At 46.4% G+C, this 22,340-nt stretch overlaps 1 protein-coding gene across 1 annotated transcript; it reads right to left on the bottom strand.

Annotated features, from left to right (window-relative positions):
• Positions 1-8,893: 8,893 nt before the first annotated feature.
• Positions 8,894-9,880, bottom strand: NPBWR1 (neuropeptides B and W receptor 1). Its single transcript, XM_074985796.1, has one exon. The coding sequence runs from the start codon at positions 9,878-9,880 to the stop codon at positions 8,894-8,896; it is 987 nt and encodes a 328-aa protein (XP_074841897.1).
• Positions 9,881-22,340: the final 12,460 nt, after the last annotated feature.

Consider the following 22,340-nt stretch of genomic DNA (forward strand, 5'->3'; position numbering starts at 1 on the left):
CCTTCCTCCCTGACCCCCCAGGCACCCCCCCACCCGCGCACCCGCGCACCCAGACCCTTCTCCCCAACACCCCTCCCTCCCCAAGCCTCCACCTGGTCTCCTTCCTCCCTGGCACCTCTTCCTCCCCAGCCTCACACCCGAGCCCCCCTCTGTGCCCCCCCCAGAGGGTGCATTCCCAGGACCCCTTACCTCCATGATGATGGCCCTGACTGTGGCCTTTCCCACTCCAAACTGGTATCCCATGGAGCGGTAGCTGTCTGGAGTGGCCAGCTACCAGACAGCTATTGCGACCCTCTTCTGGACGGGGAGGGCGCACCACATCCGGGTGTCCTTGTGCCTCAGTGCAGGGATGAGCCACTGGCAGAGCTCTGGGAAGTTCTGCCGGCTCATGCGGAAGTTCCGCAGCCGCATCTTGTCATCCCACTCCTCATGATCAACTGCTCCCACCACTTGGAGCTGGTGGGGAAGCTCCAGAGGTGGCAGAACAACCAGCAGAGGAAGAGCAGGGGAGCCCCGCCAGAGTGGAGGTGTTTATATACTAACCACCTGTAGGAATGCTAGCTGTCTGGTACTAGGTTTTCCTTCAGGAATAGGCTTGATGGCTTCATCTGTGGACCAGAGAGGGGTTATAGCACAAGAACACATGTGTAACTGTGTACACTTGCAAGTACAGGCATAGCCTAAGGGGAAAAGTTGTAAAAGTGTCTAAGTTACTTAGGGGCTCAAGACCCATTTTAATAGTGAATTAGGCTCTTAAGACCTGAAGTCTCATTGCAAATCAGTGAGACTTAGGAGTCTAAATAACTTTTGAAAATGGGCTTTATCCTTCTAAGCCTTTGAAATTTCACCATACGACGTGATTTTCAAGTTTCCAGAGCTTGAATTCAATGGGAGCAGCAAGCGCCCACAATCTGTCAGATTCTGAGAATTGTGGGAGTAATACTTCCCTGCTGCACGGGATTAATGTGAGGAAAATACCTTATGACTGTCTCTGAAACAGTAATGAGTTTTTGGTGGGGGAGGGTCATTCATGTACCCTCCCACACACAAACAGATAGAAATATTCTGTTAGCCGGTGGCCGGGTAATGTGCGGTGAGGTACCAACTATGCCCTTGTTACCATCCGAGTTTAAAACTGCGAGAGCAGGGAGCTCGTCGCTGCGAGCAGCCAGGACGGGCTGACAGATTCCCCTGGGTCCTAAACAACCCACTTTTTTTTACTGTTAGAGCAGGGAGCTCCTAGTACTCTCACCTACGACCAGGCTGTGGTAACCAAACGGTTAAAGCTCTTTTATTGTGCCGGCTGTGTTGTAGTGACAAAAGGGTTAACAGCAGTCAGGCTTATATCTTAACTGGTTACAAGTTTATTAAGCTACAGTTATAAGCATGTGGTTACAAAAGGCTATTGTCTACTTCTTATATGCTAGCAAAGTACAGGTGTTAACAGGTTACGTTACAATCCAATACAAAGATATCTGTTACCATCTAACACAATGATATCTTGATACAATGACACCTAGTTACAGAGCTCTAATTCTTTAACTGTGCACAAAAAGAAAGGAGACCTAGCATGGGTATATCTTACCCTCTCTGAGTCTCTCGATACCAGCGTAGCCAAGCTGAATCGGTCACTCAATTCCGCGGAAAGACGAATACAAGGTTGGGCGTCCCCAGCTGCGGACCTCGGGAGGCAATCACCTGACCCGACCAGCAGGTAGCTGGTGGAATGCACTCAAAGTTAGAGTTCTGCTGGGCCCACCTTTTATACTCCTTTTTAGGTTACGTATTCTCTTTCTTATCTAAGGTGCCAGATCATACTGGTCTGTCTTTTGTGACGCCAGTTTGTTACAAGGGCATTTCTTACTTAATTTGCACTTGTAAGACAGGAGATAAGCAATTTGGGAGTACAGAACATTCTTTTTGTGTGGGCAGAGACTTTCCTTTCTGGGATGGCTGTGTGGTCATCATATCCATCAATGCCAGCTGGGGTGATTTCCTGAGGTTCCCCCCACCCCTTGTTGACAGTTTGGCCTGTTAGCCTTTTATCTGTACTTTCTGTTTCTCAGGGTCACGATAAGCTAGCACATCTGGACCTCAATGAGAGGCATCAAAGACTGTGCTGTCAGCAGCCGTTTCCGTGCCCTGTGTGCTTGTGAGGCTCCTCAGTGGAGGGGGGGGCAGCGAGCAAGCTGGCTTGTAAGGGGGAGACTTTGTCTGGCTACAATATTATGCCTGGTAACCTGAATATTCCCCATTGAATATATAATGTATGTGGTGTACTTCCATGCCAGTGTTCAGAGCATGCCAACAGAGTTGCTACTGCACTAAAGGCAGCTCTCATTGAATGGTGGACCTGACGCTTAGGAGAGGTGAGAAACAGATTGAGCACGGCAGAGGTATCAAGGAAGATACTGACATATGTTTACATTCCAGCCCAACACACAAGCCAAATGATATTTCTGCACTGGCTGAACATAAATAAGAAGCAGTGTGAAATAAATGCTTATCCAATGCCAGTGCCAGTGTGTCTCCCATTGTTTTCCCCCAGGGGAAGTGAGAAATGTGTTCTGAGGAAAGAAAAGGGGGAAACACCAGTCTCCTAGGAACGGAAATGCCTGTAAATGTTTTATTTAGTTTCTTCCCAAGCTGAAGACCATAAATGGGAATATTTATGGGTTTTTTTTCCTTTTTGGTCCAGCCCCAGGAATTGGTTAGGATCCAGACATCCACCGTTGGGAGTGAATTGAGATTTTAATCAATCATTAGTATAAACTCAGCAGCTGACTAGGGAATTGCTGTACTGAACCATGGCTAACTTGAGGAAAGCACTTCATAGTTGTTTAGATCCAAGCCATATTGTCAGGGTTAATAGAAGTCCTAGGAGGGGATGACCCAAGTAGTACAGCACTTCAGTTTGAACAAAACCCTCAGGCAACTGGCATCATGGACAACACCAACATTCATGTCTTAAACTCACCTGCAGTTCTTCTGACTTTATTACCCAGGAAGGGTGTTTTTCTTGTGTTCTTTATGCTACAGTTGATGATTGTTAGTTCAAACACATATTTTCTTTGAATAATATTGTTTACTTATGACGTTGCCTTTTTCTTCTTTGTTCCTGGAATGTAAACTGCATGCCATGAAATGGATTTCACCCTCATTTGCTGAGGAATGGAAGTATCTTAACATCAGCAAACCCCTTCCTAAAGATAAGTGTAAGAACAAGTTACAAGTTAAGTTGAAACCATGTGCTCCTGATGCTATATCTGCACGCCATTCCACTTACCCTCTCTTTCAAGAAACAACACTAACTGATAACAGCAAGTTACCTTATACATAGCATAGTGGTGGGTACTCCATACTTCCTGTGATGGCTCATAGATGGCCTGCTCTGCACCCAATGGAGTCAATAGAGAATCTCCCATTAGCTTGAATGAAGCAGAAACAGGATCTAAGAGGTGTCTTTTCCTCACAGAAGAATTCCTTCCATGTCACTCGTACTTTAGAATGGCTCTTGAAATGGACTTTGAATGTCTCTGTGATCCCTGAGGAAGTCATAAGGGGAAATGCTTTAAAAATAAATTGAACAAAACAGGAATTTACTTTGAATGAGGTTATTCACTTACAATGCCTTTTTGTCAAAATTGAAAAGGCTGCAGGAAATCTGATGATTTTCACAATATTATTTATGGGCAAAAAGCCTAAATGAATTGTTTTCATTTTCTCATTTCTTTTGAACTTTTATATCATATTACAATATTATTTTGATTATTTTTATATCATACATTTTATGTTCTACAATATTAATTATGATATATGTGCTAGCAATTATTGATAGAAATATTATCTTATCAAAGCAAAGCCTTTTATTTTGATAATGTCACTTTGCTGCTCTCAAAATAGAATTTTTCAATGGTTCCAAATCAAAATTTCACACTATTTCTGTTTTGTGAGAACTGTTAAAATATGGACTTTTTGCTCTCATGCAGAATGGAAACAAATTTCAAAATGACCAAATTTTCCATGGAAAGTAAATTCTGTTTTTCAACCAGCTCTTAATAGAAATTTAATTCACAAGATCAGCATATGGCTGTCCACCGTCATCTACATTTCAAAATCTTTATTTAAGAATAGATGGTGGTATTGAAAGATGGGATTCCATACTTAGCTACACTTATGCAACCATAGTGAAGTCAATTTTTGCTAGCAAGGTATGATGGAGTGTACAAACTCCGTTTTAGGCAACGAGGGGCTAAGGAACTGCTCTGGGCTAAGCAACCTGCCATCCCAACACACCTTTAGGAAATGCACCAACTGGAGGAGGAGTTAAAAGGCTGGGGGCGGGGGGGGCAGCTCATCTAGTGGCAGCCTCCTGAGCAGAGAGCAGACCTGCAACCTGCACTCCATCAGAGGAGAGTGGAGGGAAGGCAGTATCCTTCCCTAAAACAATGTCCTTCCCTGATGGAAGGGGGAGCTGCTGTGGAGCCAGCAGAGAAGGAATTAGTCCCCTCTTCGTCCTCACATACTAATTCCAGAATTTGGTAATTCCCTTTGTGTGGTTTGGACCACCCCATCGGGGGAAAGCCCGAGGGCTGAGCTGATGCAGAAGGATGATCCATACCACAAGTGGAGGCAGCTGCTGCCTAGGAGCAAAGAGCTACCACACTACAAGCAGCTGCCAGGAGGTACGTGGTGTTGAGTGGACATCCTCCCTGCAGCCTTAACTCAGAAGCAGCTTTTGGAGGAGTGGCCCAGGGAGGGCAGCTTTAAGCCTCCCCAGCTATCATGCGACTGCTAACCCTCAAAGGGCCTGGGGTCAGAGCCAGAGGAGCAGGAGGAACTAAGCTCCCCTATCAACAATCCTTCTCCCCAGCATGTCACAAGCCTAACCCCTGACCACTAGGTGACACTATCTTACTCACCCTCCCCGAGTGAAAACCATGATGCAGGGTAAATGGGCAAGTTAAATCCCAATCCTTCAAAATGTCTGTTGAGCTTAGCTTTAGGTGGTCAGTTTAGATCACTGGAAGGGGCAGAGGAGACCCTTCTAATGGAAACAGTTATTCAGCTCTTCCCCAGCCACTGCAGTAAGATATTCATCCCAGAGACCCCCCTACAAACAGCAACCAAACAAACATTGCCATGTACATGCTATTAGTGATCCCTGAGATTAAATGGAACCCCCTCTCTCTCCCTCACTGACACACAGCAACTAGCAGTAAGGTTGGAATGCTGATCTATTGTGTGCTTACTGTGGATAAGGGTCTGCTGGCATAATACTGAGCTTGAGTCATACTACTCTAAAAAATACTCTATTAGCAAAGGGTTGACATGCTAAATTAAAGACCAGATGTGTGGCCAAAGCAGTGGAGTAGTCTCTGGATTTTTTGCTTCTGCTTCAAGTCCAAATTATTCTCCGAAAAAGGTAAAGGTGCTGGGATGATCTGAAATTAGTTAGTGGCTATTTGTCCCATCACACACTCTGTTTATACTTTGCTCTGGTAAAGTTAAAGAACCAAAGGAGCAGGAATGCCACTATTCAGTGCTAAACCATGGCTGAGTTCTCAGAGAAAGACTGTGCAATGCTCGTTTAATAGATAACAGAAAATCAGACTTTTCAGAGCATTGCAATTCTCAGGCTGTGTCTACACTAGCCCCTTCCTTTTGGAAAGGGCATGGTAATGAGTGAGTTGGGAAGAGGCAAAGGAGGTGCTGCCAGGAATGTGCAGCACCTCATTACAATAATGGTGTCTGTGCATGATTCGACAGTGCTGCTTTCGAATTGCACGCTGGCTGTGTAGACGAGGGCCTTTTGAAAGGACCACCCCAGACTTTGAAAGCCACTTCTGCCTAAAATCAAATAGGAAAACAGGGCTTTCGAAGTCTCTGGGCTCTTTTCAAAAGTCCCCCATTTGCATGGGCGGCGTGCGATATGAAAGCGGCGCCGTCGAATCACACACAGACACCATTATGCTAATGAGGTGCTGCATATTCATGGCAGTGCCTCATGAGCATCTGCCCAATTTGCTCTTTAACATGCCCATTCCGAAAAGAAGGGGCTAGTGTAGACATAGACTTAGAGATAATAAAATCTTAGAAAATGTGCAGCTAACAAAACAAAATAGCAGCCATGTATCACTTTAAGGACTAACAACATGATTTGTTAGGTGATAAGCATTCATGGGACAGACCCACTTCCTCAGATCTAAAGATCTAAAGTGTGTAGCTGTTTTAATTCTCTTTTTTCTCCAGATTCTAGAGAGTCTTCTTGGGGAAAACTATTTTTGTCTGTTATTCCTTTCCCAAAAAGCCAGCACCAACCCAGGTAGCTGAGACAGACCACGAAATGGAGAAAGAGTAGCTTCATAAGGGATATTTCAGCCCAAAGGTTTGATTGGCATATTGTGTCCTGCTCACAGATGGAAGATTAAAGATATCCATCAGTGACAGATCATCCAGCCACAAGTACACCACCCAGTCACCTGTTGCCACTCACTTTTGGGTGCCGCTTTGCAGGTTGCCCCTTTGCACTGCCTTACAGAGGACATTTGAAGACCTGAGCTCTGCTCTCTGCAAGTCTTGTACAGCACCCTGCAGGGCCCCTGGAAACCAGACCTGCCTTATTGCACAGTGGAAATTGGCCCCAGTGGTGTCAGGAGAACCTGTGAAGGCAGCAGATAGATTTAGGCCTGCATATGTATTACAGTGATTAAGATATGCATTTGCTAATGTTATACATGTTTACACCTAAGAAGTTGGATCATTTTTAAAATGTGCCGTACTATGATTTTTAATGAGTGCATCATGTAAAAGCAGTGCACACATACAATAATCTCTTCATACATCATTAGTAATGACAAAATTGTCCCCAGTAATCATACCAACTGTTACACTTTCAACTAACTGGAAATTTTATATAAATGTTGCCCTGTAACTTTAACTGAGCATTTCTTATTAGTACAGTGTAGACACTAAGCATATAAAAAGGTGTGACTAGGTCTTGTAAATACCAGCTTCAGAAAATTTAACTCAGTATGTTTTCAAAGTTGTCAGCTGTTGGAGTGTAGCAATTTTTTGTCATTAGGGCATTTAAAGAAATTGTATCTTTGCAATGCCAAAAAACTATCATGCTCTTCACCATTCCTCAGATAAAAAGTATTAATGATTGGCGCTCGTCTAATGAGAACCTCCATCAACTTATATATCCTAGTTTTAGAAACCAAAGCTGATCTGCACATTCACATTTGTTATGTTGTTATATAATAAGTTTCATCCCCATAAAAATCAAGCAAACAAGACTAAGTTGTACAATGCCTAGCACAAGAGGGTCTAGGTCCATGATTATGGCTACTAAGAGCTACCTCAATAAGAATTAATGATAGTAGACAAGACCACAACATTTTTCAGTTTCAAAATTTTGTACGTCAGAAATATTTTCATTGGCTATATTTCAAGACCATCAGTTTTCCTTATGCGGACCAGAGAGAAGTGAAACCTTCCCCTGAGTTGTTTTGATGTGTGAGCAATGGTGAAAATGAAAAAAGCCAAATTCGTTGTTTTATTCTCATTGTCCTACTTAACAGTGAGAGGATTTTTTAAAGCAAAACAGTGAACGGTAAGTTAGTTTTTTAATTTGAAAGAAGTATTAAGCTAACATGTGGAGATAAAAGTAGGTTTTTTTTCTTTTAAAAAATTAATTCTGGAATGATGGCTTATAGTGAAATAACATTCGATCCTAAAGTAGATAAAAACTAAAAGGTCTTGAATGTTTTTGAGAAGTTGCGCACAAAACTAACCATATATTCTGGTACCAACAAGAACTGAGAACTTCATATTATGGAATAGATTGCTGGGCTGAAAATGCCAGTTCCAACAGAAGGTGGCTCCAAACACACAACTTTATTTCTACATACTCTTTTCTTCTTTCTTAAAGCCAGTGCAAGGGCTCTTTGCTGTCTTCATAGAAGGCAGGAGATTTCAGGGGACTTTAATAGGCATATGGAGGTTTCATATAAATGGAAGTAAACTTGACTGTTCTATTTATGTTTTCCCTCTGTCCTTTTCTGTCAGAGATCCATCTTTCAAAAGTTCTTAAAGTTGAATTATAGCCTAATCTACAAGATACGAAGCCATATAGTAATTTCTTTTAAACATGCGTTCAGAAAGGTCAGGTGAGCTTTTATCCAGGAGGCTAGTATTCCGTACAAAACAATTTTAACAATCACTCACATATAGAGAAGGAGATTTATACCTGGTAGTCTCTGTGGGTTTATACTGAGCTTTACATTATTTCTGCTGCTTTTGGACTAAAATAGAAGTCCTTATTCTGACTGAAAAAGTTAATCAAATCTGAGGGGTAGGGGAATATCATGCTTCTATGAAAGCATAGGCTCTTTTAATTATATGCTATTTATTTAGAATGGAGTGAGGGAGTGAAGCTGAGCTACCAGGGAAATAGCGCATATATAAAAGCAGCAGGTTTAAGATTCATTAATCAAGGGACCCAGTAAAATATCTTTATCTGGCCTTACACATCACCAGAAATATGTAGTTCTCAAAATACTTCACTCTATAATTTTGTAAAATGGGGGATTTTGCTCCTGCTTCATAACCTACAATCCCCAGGAATCTGGAGTATCCTACTGAAGGAACAAACATGAAGGGGTTGAGCAAGAATAGGCCAAGGCATGGCCTAGCCAAGTGTGCAGTGTGGATTAAGAAAGCCCCATTCCACCCATATGAATGTTGCAAGACAAACAGAAAGGAACTGGCCTCCCCCTGTGTTTTGATTTCACAAGTAAAGCTTAATCAAGGAGCAGTGCCTGAGTGTTGTCTCCTGGGATGCACTTTTCCCCTTAGAAAGTAACAAGGAGCACAGCCACAGCTGGGGACACTAGGGGACTGCCCTGCACGCCACCAGCTTGTGAAAGCTCTTCCGGAAATTCTCATCCAGGCAGGCGTACAAGAATGGGTTAAGACAGCTGTTGGCATAGCTGAGGCTGGTGATGAAGTAGGAGAGGCTGATGATGAGGTGGCTCTGTGGGAGGTCCATGGTGAGGGCCACCACTGTGCTGAGGTGGTAGGGGGTCCAGCAGAAAAGGCACACAGCCAGGATGACCAGCACCATCAGTGTCACTTTCTTTTTGGCTTTGTCCAAGGCTTTGGCTTGGTTGTGAAGGTGCACACGCCGTAGCTTGGCCAGCAGAGCAGTGTAGAGGATGCAGATGGTGGAGACAGGGATGGCAAAGCCCAGGAGGAGAGTGTAGAGACGGCTGACTTTCCACCAGAAGCTCTCTGGGCTGGGGAAGACAAAGACACACTGGGAACGCCCCTGCTCCTGGTGGAGCTTGGCAAACACAGCAAAGGGTGAGATGATAAGGGAGACCAAAGCCCAGATGCCCAGGCTGGCCACTTTGGCAGCCCGGTATGTGCGGTATGACACCTTCCTAGACCCCAGAGTGGCCACTACTACCAGGTAGCGATCGATGCTCATGACAGTGAGGAAGTAGATGCTGGAGAAGATGTTATACTGGTCAATGGAGATGATCAGCTTGCACATGAACTCGCCAAAGGGCCACTGGTGCAGCAGGTGATCAGCGATGTTGATGGGCAGCACCAGGGTGAAGAGCTCATCCGCAACAGCCAAGTTGAGGATGAACAGGTTGGTGACCGTCTTCATCTTGGGAGCCCGCAGGATGACATAGATGACAGCCGTGTTGCCCGTCAGCCCCACGGCGCAGATGAGGGAGTAGATGATGGGCACGGCCAGGTAGAAGTCAGGGAGCAGCTGTGGGGCAGAGGCGTTGGGCCAGGGGGTCTCTCTGCCCATGCAAAGTGCACAGGATATGTTGGGATCAGCGTGCCAGGAGAAATTAGCCATGGACCGCGGGGATGGAAACCAGTTGTGCCTCCTCCAAGGGAATGACTTGCGCTCCGACCCAGCTAGCCCGACCCAGGGATGTCACTGGACCCCCATCCCTGTTGTGATCTCCTGGCCGGAGCCTGCACAGGCTGAATCTGTTGGCTGCTTCCTCGGCTTGGCTTTAGACCTTGACTTCTGGCCCTGCCCTAGACAGGTCTGCGGTCATCTCGGCTGCTTGCCCATCACTCTCCACCACAGCTCCTTGCGGGGCTAACAGAAAACACACACCTCAGTTCGGGCGTCCCCACGTGGACCTACCTCCCTGACAGCCCGGACACCTCCCCTATGCCGGGCTGCCCCTCTGGGCGTGGGCTGCTTCTCGCCCATCCGCTGCGCTAGCCCAAGTCTTGGCTAAGCGCAATGCCCGCGAGTTCCCACGCGCGTTTTCTCGGAGACAACGCGGCGCACAGACCTCCGGGGTCTGGCAGCTGACGGGACCCTCCGGCTCCCTTCTCCCTCCCCCGCATCTGACCCACACGCCTGCCACCGGGGGTCTGCTCCGGAGCGCCTCTCCCTTACCTCGGAGCCCGGGATGCGCTGAAATGCTGGACAGCTCCGCAGCCGCCTGCAGGCGCGCCGCTCTCCCCGCTGGCTTCCCGCTCTCAGCAGCCCGGGCGCAGAAGGGCCGTTCCCAGGACAGGGGCGTTCTTGTGATTAGCCCCTCTTGGGAGCACGAGCAAAGCCCCGGCGCGGAGCCGGCAGCTCGCCTCTTGGTACGGACGGAAAACACTGTCCCTTGTTCGTTTGTGGTCACCTGCGGCCAGAGTTCAACCCCTGAGAAGGAGGTGGGAAAGGCAGGGGGGAAATCCTGCTTTCTCCTCCCCTTCTCCAGGGGGTTCCCTTCCAAGTGCACACCTGGAAAAGTTGGAGGGTGCTTCGCAGTCCAAAGGCAGCGGCTCAGCCAGCGGCCTCTGCACAGTGAGTCATGGTGACTGATAGGGAACCTGTAAATATGCAGCAACGACTGGATGAGGAAGAGTCTAGACAGCCCACTGCTTTGGTCTGCCCTTTCCTGTTTGGATCCGAAAGGGAAGAATCTGGCTCCTGTGCTTTCTGCAGTCCCTAGCAGAATGGGGACCCAGGCTCAGCTGGGATCTAGAGGAGCTACTGTAATACAAATACATTATAAGGGATCGTCCCGAACTAAAATCCCAGATCTAAAGTTGCTCAGGAGACTAGAGGTTAATGTGTTGTTGAGGCAGAAAAACTCATATTAGTGGCATCCTGGTTTAGTGCTTAACCATGTGAAACAGTGTGCCTCATCTATAAGTTCTTTTTATATGAAAATAAAACTTCCATTTTGCATTCCCTCAAGGCTGAAATGAGCATCTCAAAGCAATAATGAAGTTTTAACAAAGCTATTTGGACTGGCTTATAGCTACCCTATTCAAGTCTCTGTGCCTGCTTTTGAAGATTTGGAAGCCTTCCTTCTGTTTAGATAGGCCTATCTGGACATGCCCATACAATAACCATGCATCTAAAGCTTCCAAATGGTGCAGTGTGTAATTTATCTCTAAGGGAACATCTCAAAGCTGATTGCTGAAACTATTTGTAGGAATTCTATGGCTCCTATGAAGCAGCTCCTTTAGTAGTGTGAATGCATTGCAGTTGGACTGACACAACAGTTCCAAGTGTATCAATAGGCACAGCTCCAGTGATTTAAATTAATCTATGCTTCATTGCTAAGTGTCTGAATTTGGTCTACACACTTCAGTGTGTCTTCAGAGCAGCTATAATTGCTTGTTGTGACTCTAGATCTTTTAGGAACTGTTGTGTCAGTCCAGCTGCAATACATTCACGCTACTTCCTATGCTGAAGCTCATGATGAGATAGTTATTTATAGTAGGCATCCTTCAGTCTGCATAGACTATGGATCGCGCCCTTTAAAATTTCAATTGAGGACTTCATTTACAGCGTCTATTGTGACTATGAAGACTGACACGAGAGTGACAGTCCTTGCTGCATCTCTTGCAGATGTAGTGGGTGTCTGGCAAGTCCTTATTGTGCTTTCTGTGCGCTCGCTTCTCCTCTGTTAGCTGTCTGATCTTCATCTTGCCCTTCTGAAGGCCCTTGTGTAACCCCTGCCTCCATCTGCTGCGGTCGTCTGCTAGTTCTTCCCAGTTGTCCAGCTCGATGTCTACCTCTCTGAGGTTTCTCTTGCAGACATCTTTGTAGTGCAACTGGGGGCGTCCGGGAGGTCTTTTGCCAGAGGCTAGCTCACCATACAGGATGTCTTTTGGAATCCTTCCATCATTCATCCTCTGGACGTGGCCAAGCCAGCGGAGTCGACGCTGCCTGAGGATGGTACGCATGGTTGGGATTCCAGCTTGCTTGAGGATGGCGGTGTTGGTCACTCTGTCCTTCCATGATATTCCAAGGATGCACCTGAGGCAGCCCAAGTGGAAGACGTTCAGCCTCTTTTCCTGGCGGGCATACAGGGTCCAAGTCTCGCTGCCATAAAGGAGGGTGCTGAGGATGCAGGCTCTGTAGACTTGCATTTTAATTACTGTACATACACCATAAGTCATACACCACAGGAGTTCAAAATTATTTTTCTTTAAAACAGAAGAAGTGGACTAACTCACACTCTTGCTGGGTCTACACTTGCCGCAGAAGATCATACACTTACATTGCAGGGTCAATATCAATGTCAATGCCAGAACTTCTTTTGAGCGGCATGGTATTGAGTGCTCCTGTTGACCTTCTGCCATGAAGACAGGCACAGAAGTCGACAGTTGCAGAGTCAGTTTTTGGTATGCAATTGGCATACCAAAAATTGCGTAGAAGCCATTGACCTTCCAGGTAAGTGTAAACGCAGCCTAAACTTGATCCCAGAGGAGGAATATGAGATTTTCCAAGGTTCCTTGTAAAACTTAAGGGTCTTTTTCCATTAGAAATACATGAATCAAAAATAGTTCTGCAGAAATTAGTGGAGCTAGACTAGTGTAAAGAAGAGCGGAGGGATGCAACTCAGTGCATTATTACCAGAATAATTATTTTTATTTCTATTATGAAGACAATCAGGTAACCTGCAGAGCTTTTTCATTCATTTTGTTGTTATTTCAGAATACTGGAATGTTACCCTTCATCATGAAGTCCAAACTCCATTGTAATGTGTGGAGAGAATAACACTGACATTTGCTTAATTATAAAAAACACCAGACAAAAGCCATATCTCCATTAATTTTAACCTGTCTCATTGTTGGGCAAATCCTGCCCTCTCCCCTGGAAGATGCCCTGGCCATGGAACTAGCACAGTTTTGCTGTGCTGAGGGAGAGATGGCCTGATAGTGGGGATACCCCGGGAAAGAGATGCAGCATTTCTCTTCAGGTTCTCCTTGTTTCTCAATGAAGTGGATAAGGGGAGTTTCAGAGACTCCTTTGCTCTTGCCATGGAATATATAGTATATGCCTAAATACTGTCTTCTAGCACACAGCCTGAATGTTGGCTGTGCACTAGGTAGCTAGCTATACAGGGAGTTGGGCTACAGAGGAAGAAGCACTCCCTTATACCACGGGTAATCGTGGCAGTTACCACCCCGTAAGCTTTCCCTCACAGGAGGATATGCATAGCTTTACAGAGCCTTAAGTGAGGCATAGGCCTCATGTAACCCTCTATTGAAGGAAGAATTCCACACACCTTCATGGACAACAGGTCTTAAACCCAAGGCCTGGGGATTTTAGAAGCCAGTAAGTGCCAACCTTTCCCCCACTGCCCAACTAGTAGTTCTCAAGATTAGGGATTGAATTCCCCCAGAATATTCCTTTCCTGGGATTTGATTGGCAGAACTCTGGGGGTCTTCATTTGTTCCTGCTGGTATTTCATCAGAGCACAGGACCAGGAAGTTGCCCATGCAGTTGAGTTTTCCCATATTAGGGCTGCTTCACTTTTGCCACCTGCTTGCCTGATCTCCTGGTATTCTGACCCTGCCTATCTCCTGACTGCCTGCCCTCTGGCAGAGCTCAGACTCTGAACTCCGAGTATCTGATCCACCCTGGTTCCTGATGCCTGCTCTGACCAAGAAGTAAAACTGCCCCTATTTTTGTTGTGACACCCACTAAAAGCATTAAGGAGCTTGTTTGGTCATTTAATGTCAGCTTAGCCTTTCCATTACAGAGACCTTCTAAAAATGTGTTTCTGCTAGAGACTGCAAAATGTTTTTAATGGAATCCAGTCACACCAACATTCCCATCTAATACCATTCTTGATGCTAAGGTTAAAAAAAAACAACATAAAACAGATTTTGGGTGCTAAAGAAATGCATAGTTAAACTAAACTTCTGTGTTATTACATTGGAATTGCTTACTTAAGGACATCTTCTTGTACCTTGTTTAAGAAAGTAATTAGACATATGCCCAGTCTCAGACTTTGCATGCAAACTGCATTAATATGGGTGTTTTGTTGGCAATGGAAAGATTAATAATTCTAAACTATGAAAATGTACAACGTATCTTTATAATTCTGACTTATTTACATGGCTATGCATTTGAAGCCATTTACGACAGTTAAGGGGAAAACCCAGGTGAATCATTTTAATTGAACAACTGTGAAATGCTTGTTTCGGAGTAGGTGTCTCCACTCATTTCCTTAAACATTTTAGGACAATGTAGGCATTCTTTTATGAACTTGAAAGGAAAATTAAATTTAGCATAACTATAAGGTTATGAATATATTTTCATATAATGGACTAGATTCTAATCTCAATTATAGCAATAAAAATCTTGCGGAACTGGAGTAACATCAGGACTATGTTTACACTATATTTACCAAGATATTCCAAAATAGCTACTCAGCGTCTATGAACAGTGCCTGGTGTTTTGAGATATTTTTGAGATACTGGATGTAATCTTTCAGCATCTCTCTACACCTCATTGCAGCAATAGTAAGGGATGCCTCATAATAATGCAGTATTTTGACATTCAGCACTGCATAGACAGCACCATGTGCTGAAATAGCCTATTTTGAAATTAACTTGAATGGGATATGCAACTTGCATTGGAAAACATTTCTTCAGGGAAGCAGTTTATTTTAAAGAAGTTTACTGAGGAACAAATAAAATACTAAAGTTGTAAGTAGAAGGAAATGGGAACTGGAGGTCCAGAGCACAATTGGTTTGCCTCAGATACAGAAATAGTTGCAGATTGCGGATTCCTGCAGTTAGAAAAGAATTGTTGAGGTCTATTGGAATTTTTTAAAAACTGATTCTTATTTGGCTTCTCTTCCTTAAGAGAGGGAAAGGTTCAGGCTTGGGCACAAGGCTAGCCCTCTTCCAAATCACATCCAGTCAGAGGAAAATTGCTATTCATGGAGAGGAAGATAAGGCAGAAGCCTTGCTTTCCTGCTGGGAAAAGGTATGCTGCTAATAAAGTCCTGCAGAGCAAATGCCTACCTGCACTCGCAGCACAGAGTCCTATAATCCTCGTACTTGTATGGCCTTGCTTGGATTGCTGAACAACATGCATGCAGGTTAAGTAATACTGAAGAAAACAGCGATCTGGTTTAAATATTTTGGCTATGACGGGCTAAAAGCATTTTATATGTGCATATGCTTAAACATCACCATAGTAAATGTTGGACACATAAGCTGGTTTCACTGAGCAGTTATAGGATGAAGCAAGAAAGATACACTGGGGCTTTCTTAAACATCTCAGTGCTGATATCAATAGACGAGAGAAGTGCCGGAAGCACCTGTGTAAAAGCAGTCCAAACAGTCCATCCAAAATAGCTTTTGCATTGGCAGTAGAGGTTGCACCTCTGAAAAGCAGCACTCTCCGGGCTGGCAACATCTGTGTTCAGACAGGATCGTTCATGCTCCTGGACCAGAGAGCCTGGGAGCCTAAAGGCAGGCTACCAGTGGCAATGAGGTGGGTAGCCTGGCTGGGAGCAGTGCTGGACTGAGGCTAGAGCCCTGTGGCAGCCTGCTGCAGTGCAGGTGTGAGGACTGGAGGCCTGCGCTGGCAGCATGGGGGCCAGGTCCTGAACTAGAGCATTGTGCGGGCCAGGGCTGGAGCCAAAGCACCTAAGGGATCAGGGCAGCAGCCCCATGGCATCTGGGGCTGGGGCCGTGACTGGATCCCCATTGCAGCCCTGGGAAGTAGAGGGCCAGGACTAGAGCCAAGCAGCAGTAGTGTGAAGCCAGACCAGACCCCAGCCAGAGATCCACAGAGGCTGGGGTCCAAGTTGGGCTGGGACAGCATGTAACCATAGCTGGAGCCTGGTGGCATGAGCTAGAGCCTGGGCCACCCAGGACAGAGCAGCTGGGAAAGGAGCGAGGGAGGGGAGTCCAAGCAGGAGCCTGGGAACCCGTGGCAGGGCTCAGGCAAATTCATAGAATCCTAGGGCTGGAAGGGACCTCAGGAAGTCATGGAGTCCAGCCCACTGCCCAAAGCGGGATCAACTAAGTCATCCCAGCAAGAACTTTGTCAAGTTGGGACTTAAAAACCTCAAGGAGTGGAGAATCCACCACCTCTCTAGGCAACACATTCTAATGCTTCACCACCCTCCTGGTGAAATAGTTTTTCTTAATAACCTACACCACTCCATCTTTAACTTCAGACCATTGCTCCTTGTTCTGCCATCTGTCACCACTGAGAACAGCCTCTCTCCATCTTCTTTAGAACCTCCACTCTTGTACTCTGCAAACTAAATAAGCCCAGATTCCTCAGCCTCTCCTTGTAAGTCATGTGCTCCAGCCCCTAATCATTTTGGTTGCCCTCCACTGGAGGCTCTCCAATGCATACAATTCTCTAATTTAGAGCTTGTCATGTCCCAACCAGGCCAGACCAGAGAGCTGCAACTTGTAGTGTCATCTTTCCCAGAGATTTGTCATGAACTTTGAAACCAGACTCTATTAGGCCGTGTCTACACGAGCCCCAAACTTCGAAATGGCCACGCAAATGGCCATTTCGAAGTTTACTAATGGAGCGCTGAAATGCATATTCAGAGCTTCATTAGCATGCGGGCGGCTGCGGCGCTTCGAAATTGACACGGCTTGATGCCGCGCGTCTTGTCCAGACGGGGCTTCTTTTCGAAAGGACCCCGCCTACTTCGAAGTCCCCTTATTCCCATCAGCTCATGGGAGTAAGGGGACTTCGAAGTAGGCGGGGTCCTTTTGAAAAGGAGCCCCATCTGGACAAGACTCGCAGCAGCAAGCCGTGTCAATTTCGAAGCACCGCAGCCGCCTGCATGCTAATGAAGCGCTGAATATGCATTTCAGCGCTTCATTAGTAAACTTCAAAATGGCCATTTCCGTGGCCATTTCGAAGTTTGGGGCTCATGTAGACATAGTCTTAGAGTGACTAAAAGGTTAATTACATGTTGAGAAACTGGAGGAGGTTGCTACCAAGAAGGAATTGGGGTTAGAACTAATGTTCTGACTATATTAAGTCTATGGAGTGACTTTTATTGTTTTATGTCAGCCGATGGATCTGTAACTATCAGATGAATAGCCAATTAAGGGCCAGCTTCTGTTCTTCCACTCATATTGAGTAGTATGTTACTTCTTGAGATTTCCCTTTGGAGAATATTGGACTCCTAACAAAGTGATGCCTTATTTACCTATAGTAAAGGTTGTAGAATCTGGCCCTCCCTGTGTTTTCTACTTGTCCTGTGAAAACTGTAATTTTTGCAAGTGCCTAGATCATGTAATAGATGCTTACTGGTGGCTTGATAAATTAAAATAAGCATAAGATAAGCTACTCTCTGAGAGTTCACATCTCAGCTATGCCTGTCTTACAATAAGGAAAGGAAATGTTTGGATTAGATTCAGCCTCTCCTGAGTATTTTTTTTTCAAAATTCCTAATAGTTGTAGTCATTCCCTTAAAATTGTTGCTCCGGTCTGAAACATAAATAAAATTCAAAAGCACGTTTCAAGTTCTTACTAAATGTGTGCTGCTTTTATATTATCATTTCACTAAGATGCTAGCCAGTGGGTCAGCTGAAATATTCACAAGAAACAAATTTAAAATTATATTTGCTTGAAATGTTTTGTAACAAATGGACAGTGTTAATTTTAGCCATTCACTCAGAGAACAGGAAAGATATAACACATCTCAGGCAACTAGATAGCACAGTAAGTATTCCGCAGTTTGAATACTTGCAGTGACTTCCTAACGAATGACCTGTAAGCCAAGAACGAGCTGAAGAAACTAATGAATTTTGAGTGACAAATGTTGGAGAAATCACAGTCCAATATATCCAAATGACGCATTTTGCTTCCAGTTGTTCCCAATGACCTCCTCCAGCTCTAACCATCGTAAAACCTTTACCCAAACAATAAAGCTCAGAAGCTATGAAACAAAGTACTGATCATCCCCACTCAGTCATGCAGCCCATCACCTTTCCCTGCATTTAGATGTAATGTATCTAGGTGGTAAAAGAACTGTGTGGGTGTTCTGTCTCTAGCCTCATCCTCTCCATCCTGCATTGCTATATTATCAAATGTAACTTTCTGTCTTTATGTGTATCTATAATTGCCACAGTACAAATAATGATTAGATGACTTGCTAGCCGTGACTTTGTAGTCGACAGATTCAGACCCTATTTCAGCAATGCATGTGCTTAATGGTACGCATGCGCTTCAGTGTTTTGCTGAACTGGATCCTCAGTTAGGAGTTCATATGCAGAACACCAGCTACCACAAATGCTCACTGTGGTGATGTGCCTCATTTCAAGAATGAGCATGCATGTAGTTAAATACACTGTACTGGAATTAAAGCAATTCTTTCTACTTGAAACACTCCTGGCTACCTAAAACAGAGAAAAGAGCCAGAGACATACTGGGGGCTAGGAAAATGAATCCTGACAGTTCAGAAAACAGCAATCAGTAGGGAACCAATAAATGAGGTGTTAATGGCACATGGCCAGGAAAGTAATTCAAGACCACCCAGGCAGAGCTGGGCTTCCTTCTTAGTGAATCTATTGCGAACAGATCATAGAGGGTTTGAACATGTGGAAATGTTTCAGACAAAACTTGTTTTGGTTGTGGAAGGGCCGGGGGGGGAGGAAGCTGAAGCCAGCGAGCTGATCTGCTTCGACTTCCTGGATGGGGGACGCATTCCCATCCATGCCCCGCCACACAGAACCGGCCACTCTATTAATCTCAAGAGCTACCACTCAGTAGTCCTCCAGGCCCTGGCCGATCACAAAGGCCAGTTCATGGATGTGAACATGGGCTGGGCAGGCTGCACACACATCTGAGTGTTCCGGAATTCTGGCCTGTGCCAGCGTATGGAGACCAGGACCTGCATCCCCCAGCAGGAGCTCCCAGTTGGGGACGCCACCGTGCCACTGTGCACAGCAGTGGATGTGCTTACCCCCTACTGCTGTGGCTCATGCAGCCCTTTATCAGCCACCTCTACCTCGCACAGGAGACCTTCAACATCTGCCTCAACCAGGCTGCGATGTTGTGGAGCAGGACTTTGGGAGCCTGAAGGGGTGGTGGTGGTGCCTCCTCCCATGCCTGGAGGTCAGGGTGCATAACGTCCTGCACATGGTGGGCGCTTGCAGCACCCTCCACATCCGTGTGGAGGGGTAAGAGGGATGCCTTCATTCAGGGGTGGGCGGCTGAGTCCAGGCCCGGTTACGAGCAGCTGGCCACTGCTGCCAGTCACCAGGACAACTGGGATGGGGTCCACATTAGGGAGGCCCTCTGACAAAGCTTCGTTCTCAGGCCACACTGACACCCACCCACAGCAACCCCTCACCATCCCCCCTACATCTCTGTCCCACCACCACCTCATCCACACATCCATCCCTATGAGAAAACGGGACATGGGCATCTTTGGGAAATAAAACATTTACTGTTAAATCTCAGACGAGTGAACCTTACAAACAAAAACTATTTACAATGGTGGGGGCAAACTATGTACATTGGGTGCGGGCAGGGTGGGACCTGAACTGGGAGAGGGGCAGGGAGGGCTCTGAACTGGAAGGATAACTCAGGGGGTCTGCAGGGGGTCTGGGATGGGGCAGGAAACACTGGCAGGTAGGGGTGTAGGAAGGTTTAGTGGGGGACTCAGCAGGGCATGCAGTGGGGGATGCAGCACGGTGGGCCAGGAGGCGGGTCACATTGACCACATGCTCCTGGAGGGTCCTGCGTATGCCCTCCGGGTGGGACAGTGGGCAATCCCAGGCCCCCAGCTGGAGGCATCATTCCACCACCTTGGCCTGGTGGAGACTGATGGTGTCCTCCCCCGAATACCACAGCAGTACCTAGCTGCGGGCCTGGCATGAGGGCTCTGATAGAGGTGCCTGCCCTTCTCCACTGCCTCCAGGGGGCTCTCGGGGACCACGGAGGGCATAGGATTCTATCAGCCCTTGAATGGTGCAGCTGAAAGGAGAGAAGGATGATGTTACAGTCCCTGATCAGGATCTTTGGGACCATGCCCCCCAGGAATAACACTCCACCCCAGGGATGAGACGGGCAGAGCATCCATGTGATATCAGGGGTGTGCAGGGGTTCCCTGCCCAAGTGGGACTGTCCCCACGTGCAGTCCAGCCCCGTCTATGTCAGCTGCACATACGGTGTATGGAGCTGTCCAGGGGATAGGTGCTGGCTGTCACTAATGGGCATCATGGTGTGCTGGAGGCCACACCTGGCCAAGATGTGTCTGGATGTAGACCACTAGGCCTGGCATGGACCACTAGCAGCTATGTCACCCCGCCCTACAAGCTGGGGTGCACGCCCCACCATAGACTTAGCAAAGGGTCGCTTGATGAACTCTGTCAACGCTTGGCTCCTGCGAGGGCACATTGATGATGAGCTTGCCCTCCTCACTGGACCACTCCATAGTGGTGTCCAGCCCCTGACTCTGGTTTCCTGGTCCCATCTCCTCCTGGGCCTCTGGCTTGGTCTGGTCTGCAGCTGTGTCCAGGACAATGGGTGGCAGGGAGCTGTCCCGTGGCCCCAGGATGGAGCAGAGCTCCTGGTAGTAGGGGCAGGTGGAGGGGCCTGCCCCTGAGCACTTGGCCTCATCCCAAGCCTGGGCGTAACCCTGCTGGAGCTCTTTTACTTTGCTCCAGACTTGGTCCAGAGTGCACTTAGGGTGTCCCCGGACGCTGAGGCCATGGGTGAGGCGGGCAAAGGCCGCGACATTGCAGTGCTTCACCCTCATCTCCTTCCTCCTCTTTTCAAAGTCCCAGGAGGTCTCTTAATTTGGGCTATGTCCAGGAGGGAGCCCTTTTTTCCTTTCACCCTGCTGCTCCTGGGAGCCCTGTGAGGGCTCTGAGTGGGGGCCCTGGGCCTCCTGTGGTGGGCGGCTGCTGGCCCTCGCTGAGCAGCGATGTTCTGGGGGTGGCTGTTAGGGGATGCTAAGAGCAGCTCATGCCTTTGCTGCTCGCATGCTCTCAGCACCCTGACACAGGGTTTCTGGGTCCATGCAGTTTTAAGAGCGTCCGGATGCAGGGATCATAGAGCCCTGCTGCTGTGACCCAGCATGTGTCCATGCTCCAGCTGGCTGGCACCATGATGGGCTCCTCTTTCAAAGGAGCAGGCTATGGAACATCTACAGAAAATTTCAAAAGGGGGCATTTTTCCTAAATACAGGCTCAGGGTCCAGATTTCAAAGTCTGAGCTGCGTTTCTCCAATTTCTTTTCGAAAGAACACGTATGTGTAGGCGCTCCCTGGGTTCTTTCAAAAGAGGGCCTGTATTTTTTTAAATGAAGTGCACATGGAAACACAGCTAAGGTGTGTAAGACAACAAGGAGGCTCTGCTAAAAGACCTGAAGAAGAGTGGCTAGAAATCTTGTATACCTACTTTTTTCAGGGTCTCCCATTTTTTATCAAGTGCATGATGTGGGTACAGAGAAGTGGCGCTTGGATCAAACGTATGTCATAGATTCAAAACAACAACAAATTGGTTTTGTACATTTATTTCTGCCAAACTGACTTTCCATGTAATGGATAAGTTAAGAGGCAAAAGGTGTTCTTCTGGAATGATGGAACAAATCTGATATGTGCTAGTTCAGCATATAACTGAACCAATAGCAGAAGGATTGATCTTAGGTAACAAGAGGAAACATCAAGACTACAGCTGTGATATTCCATGATTTTAAAATGTGTTTCTGTTTTGAACTATAATTAATTTAAATTCAGTATTTACTACAAAACACAAATTGCAGATCAGGTCAGTCAATCTTTCTGTTTGTACCAGTGGCAATTTTATTTCCATTTTTATTATTCTAATGGCTATTTTTATCACATTTAGGCTATGTCTACAGCAGGCCCAGAACTTAAAAAGGGGCGTGAACCTAATGAAATGATGCTAATGAGGTGCTCCATAAATATGCAGCACGCCATTAGCATAATAGCGGCAGCAGCCCTTCGAAAGTGCTGCTTTTGATCACACACAGCTCGTCTGCACGGGGTTCTTTTCGAAATCGCCTTATTCCTATAGACGAGCAGCGCAGCTGCCAT

The sequence above is a fragment of the Carettochelys insculpta genome, chromosome 2 (genome assembly GCF_033958435.1).
Source record: "Carettochelys insculpta isolate YL-2023 chromosome 2, ASM3395843v1, whole genome shotgun sequence".
NCBI classification, from domain to species: domain Eukaryota; kingdom Metazoa; phylum Chordata; order Testudines; family Carettochelyidae; genus Carettochelys; species Carettochelys insculpta.

What these genes read in the sequence shown, in the direction of transcription:
- NPBWR1 (XM_074985796.1), bottom strand. Translation starts at nt 9,880, where the DNA reads ATGGCTAATTTCTCCTGGCACGCTGATCCCAACATATCCTGTGCACTT.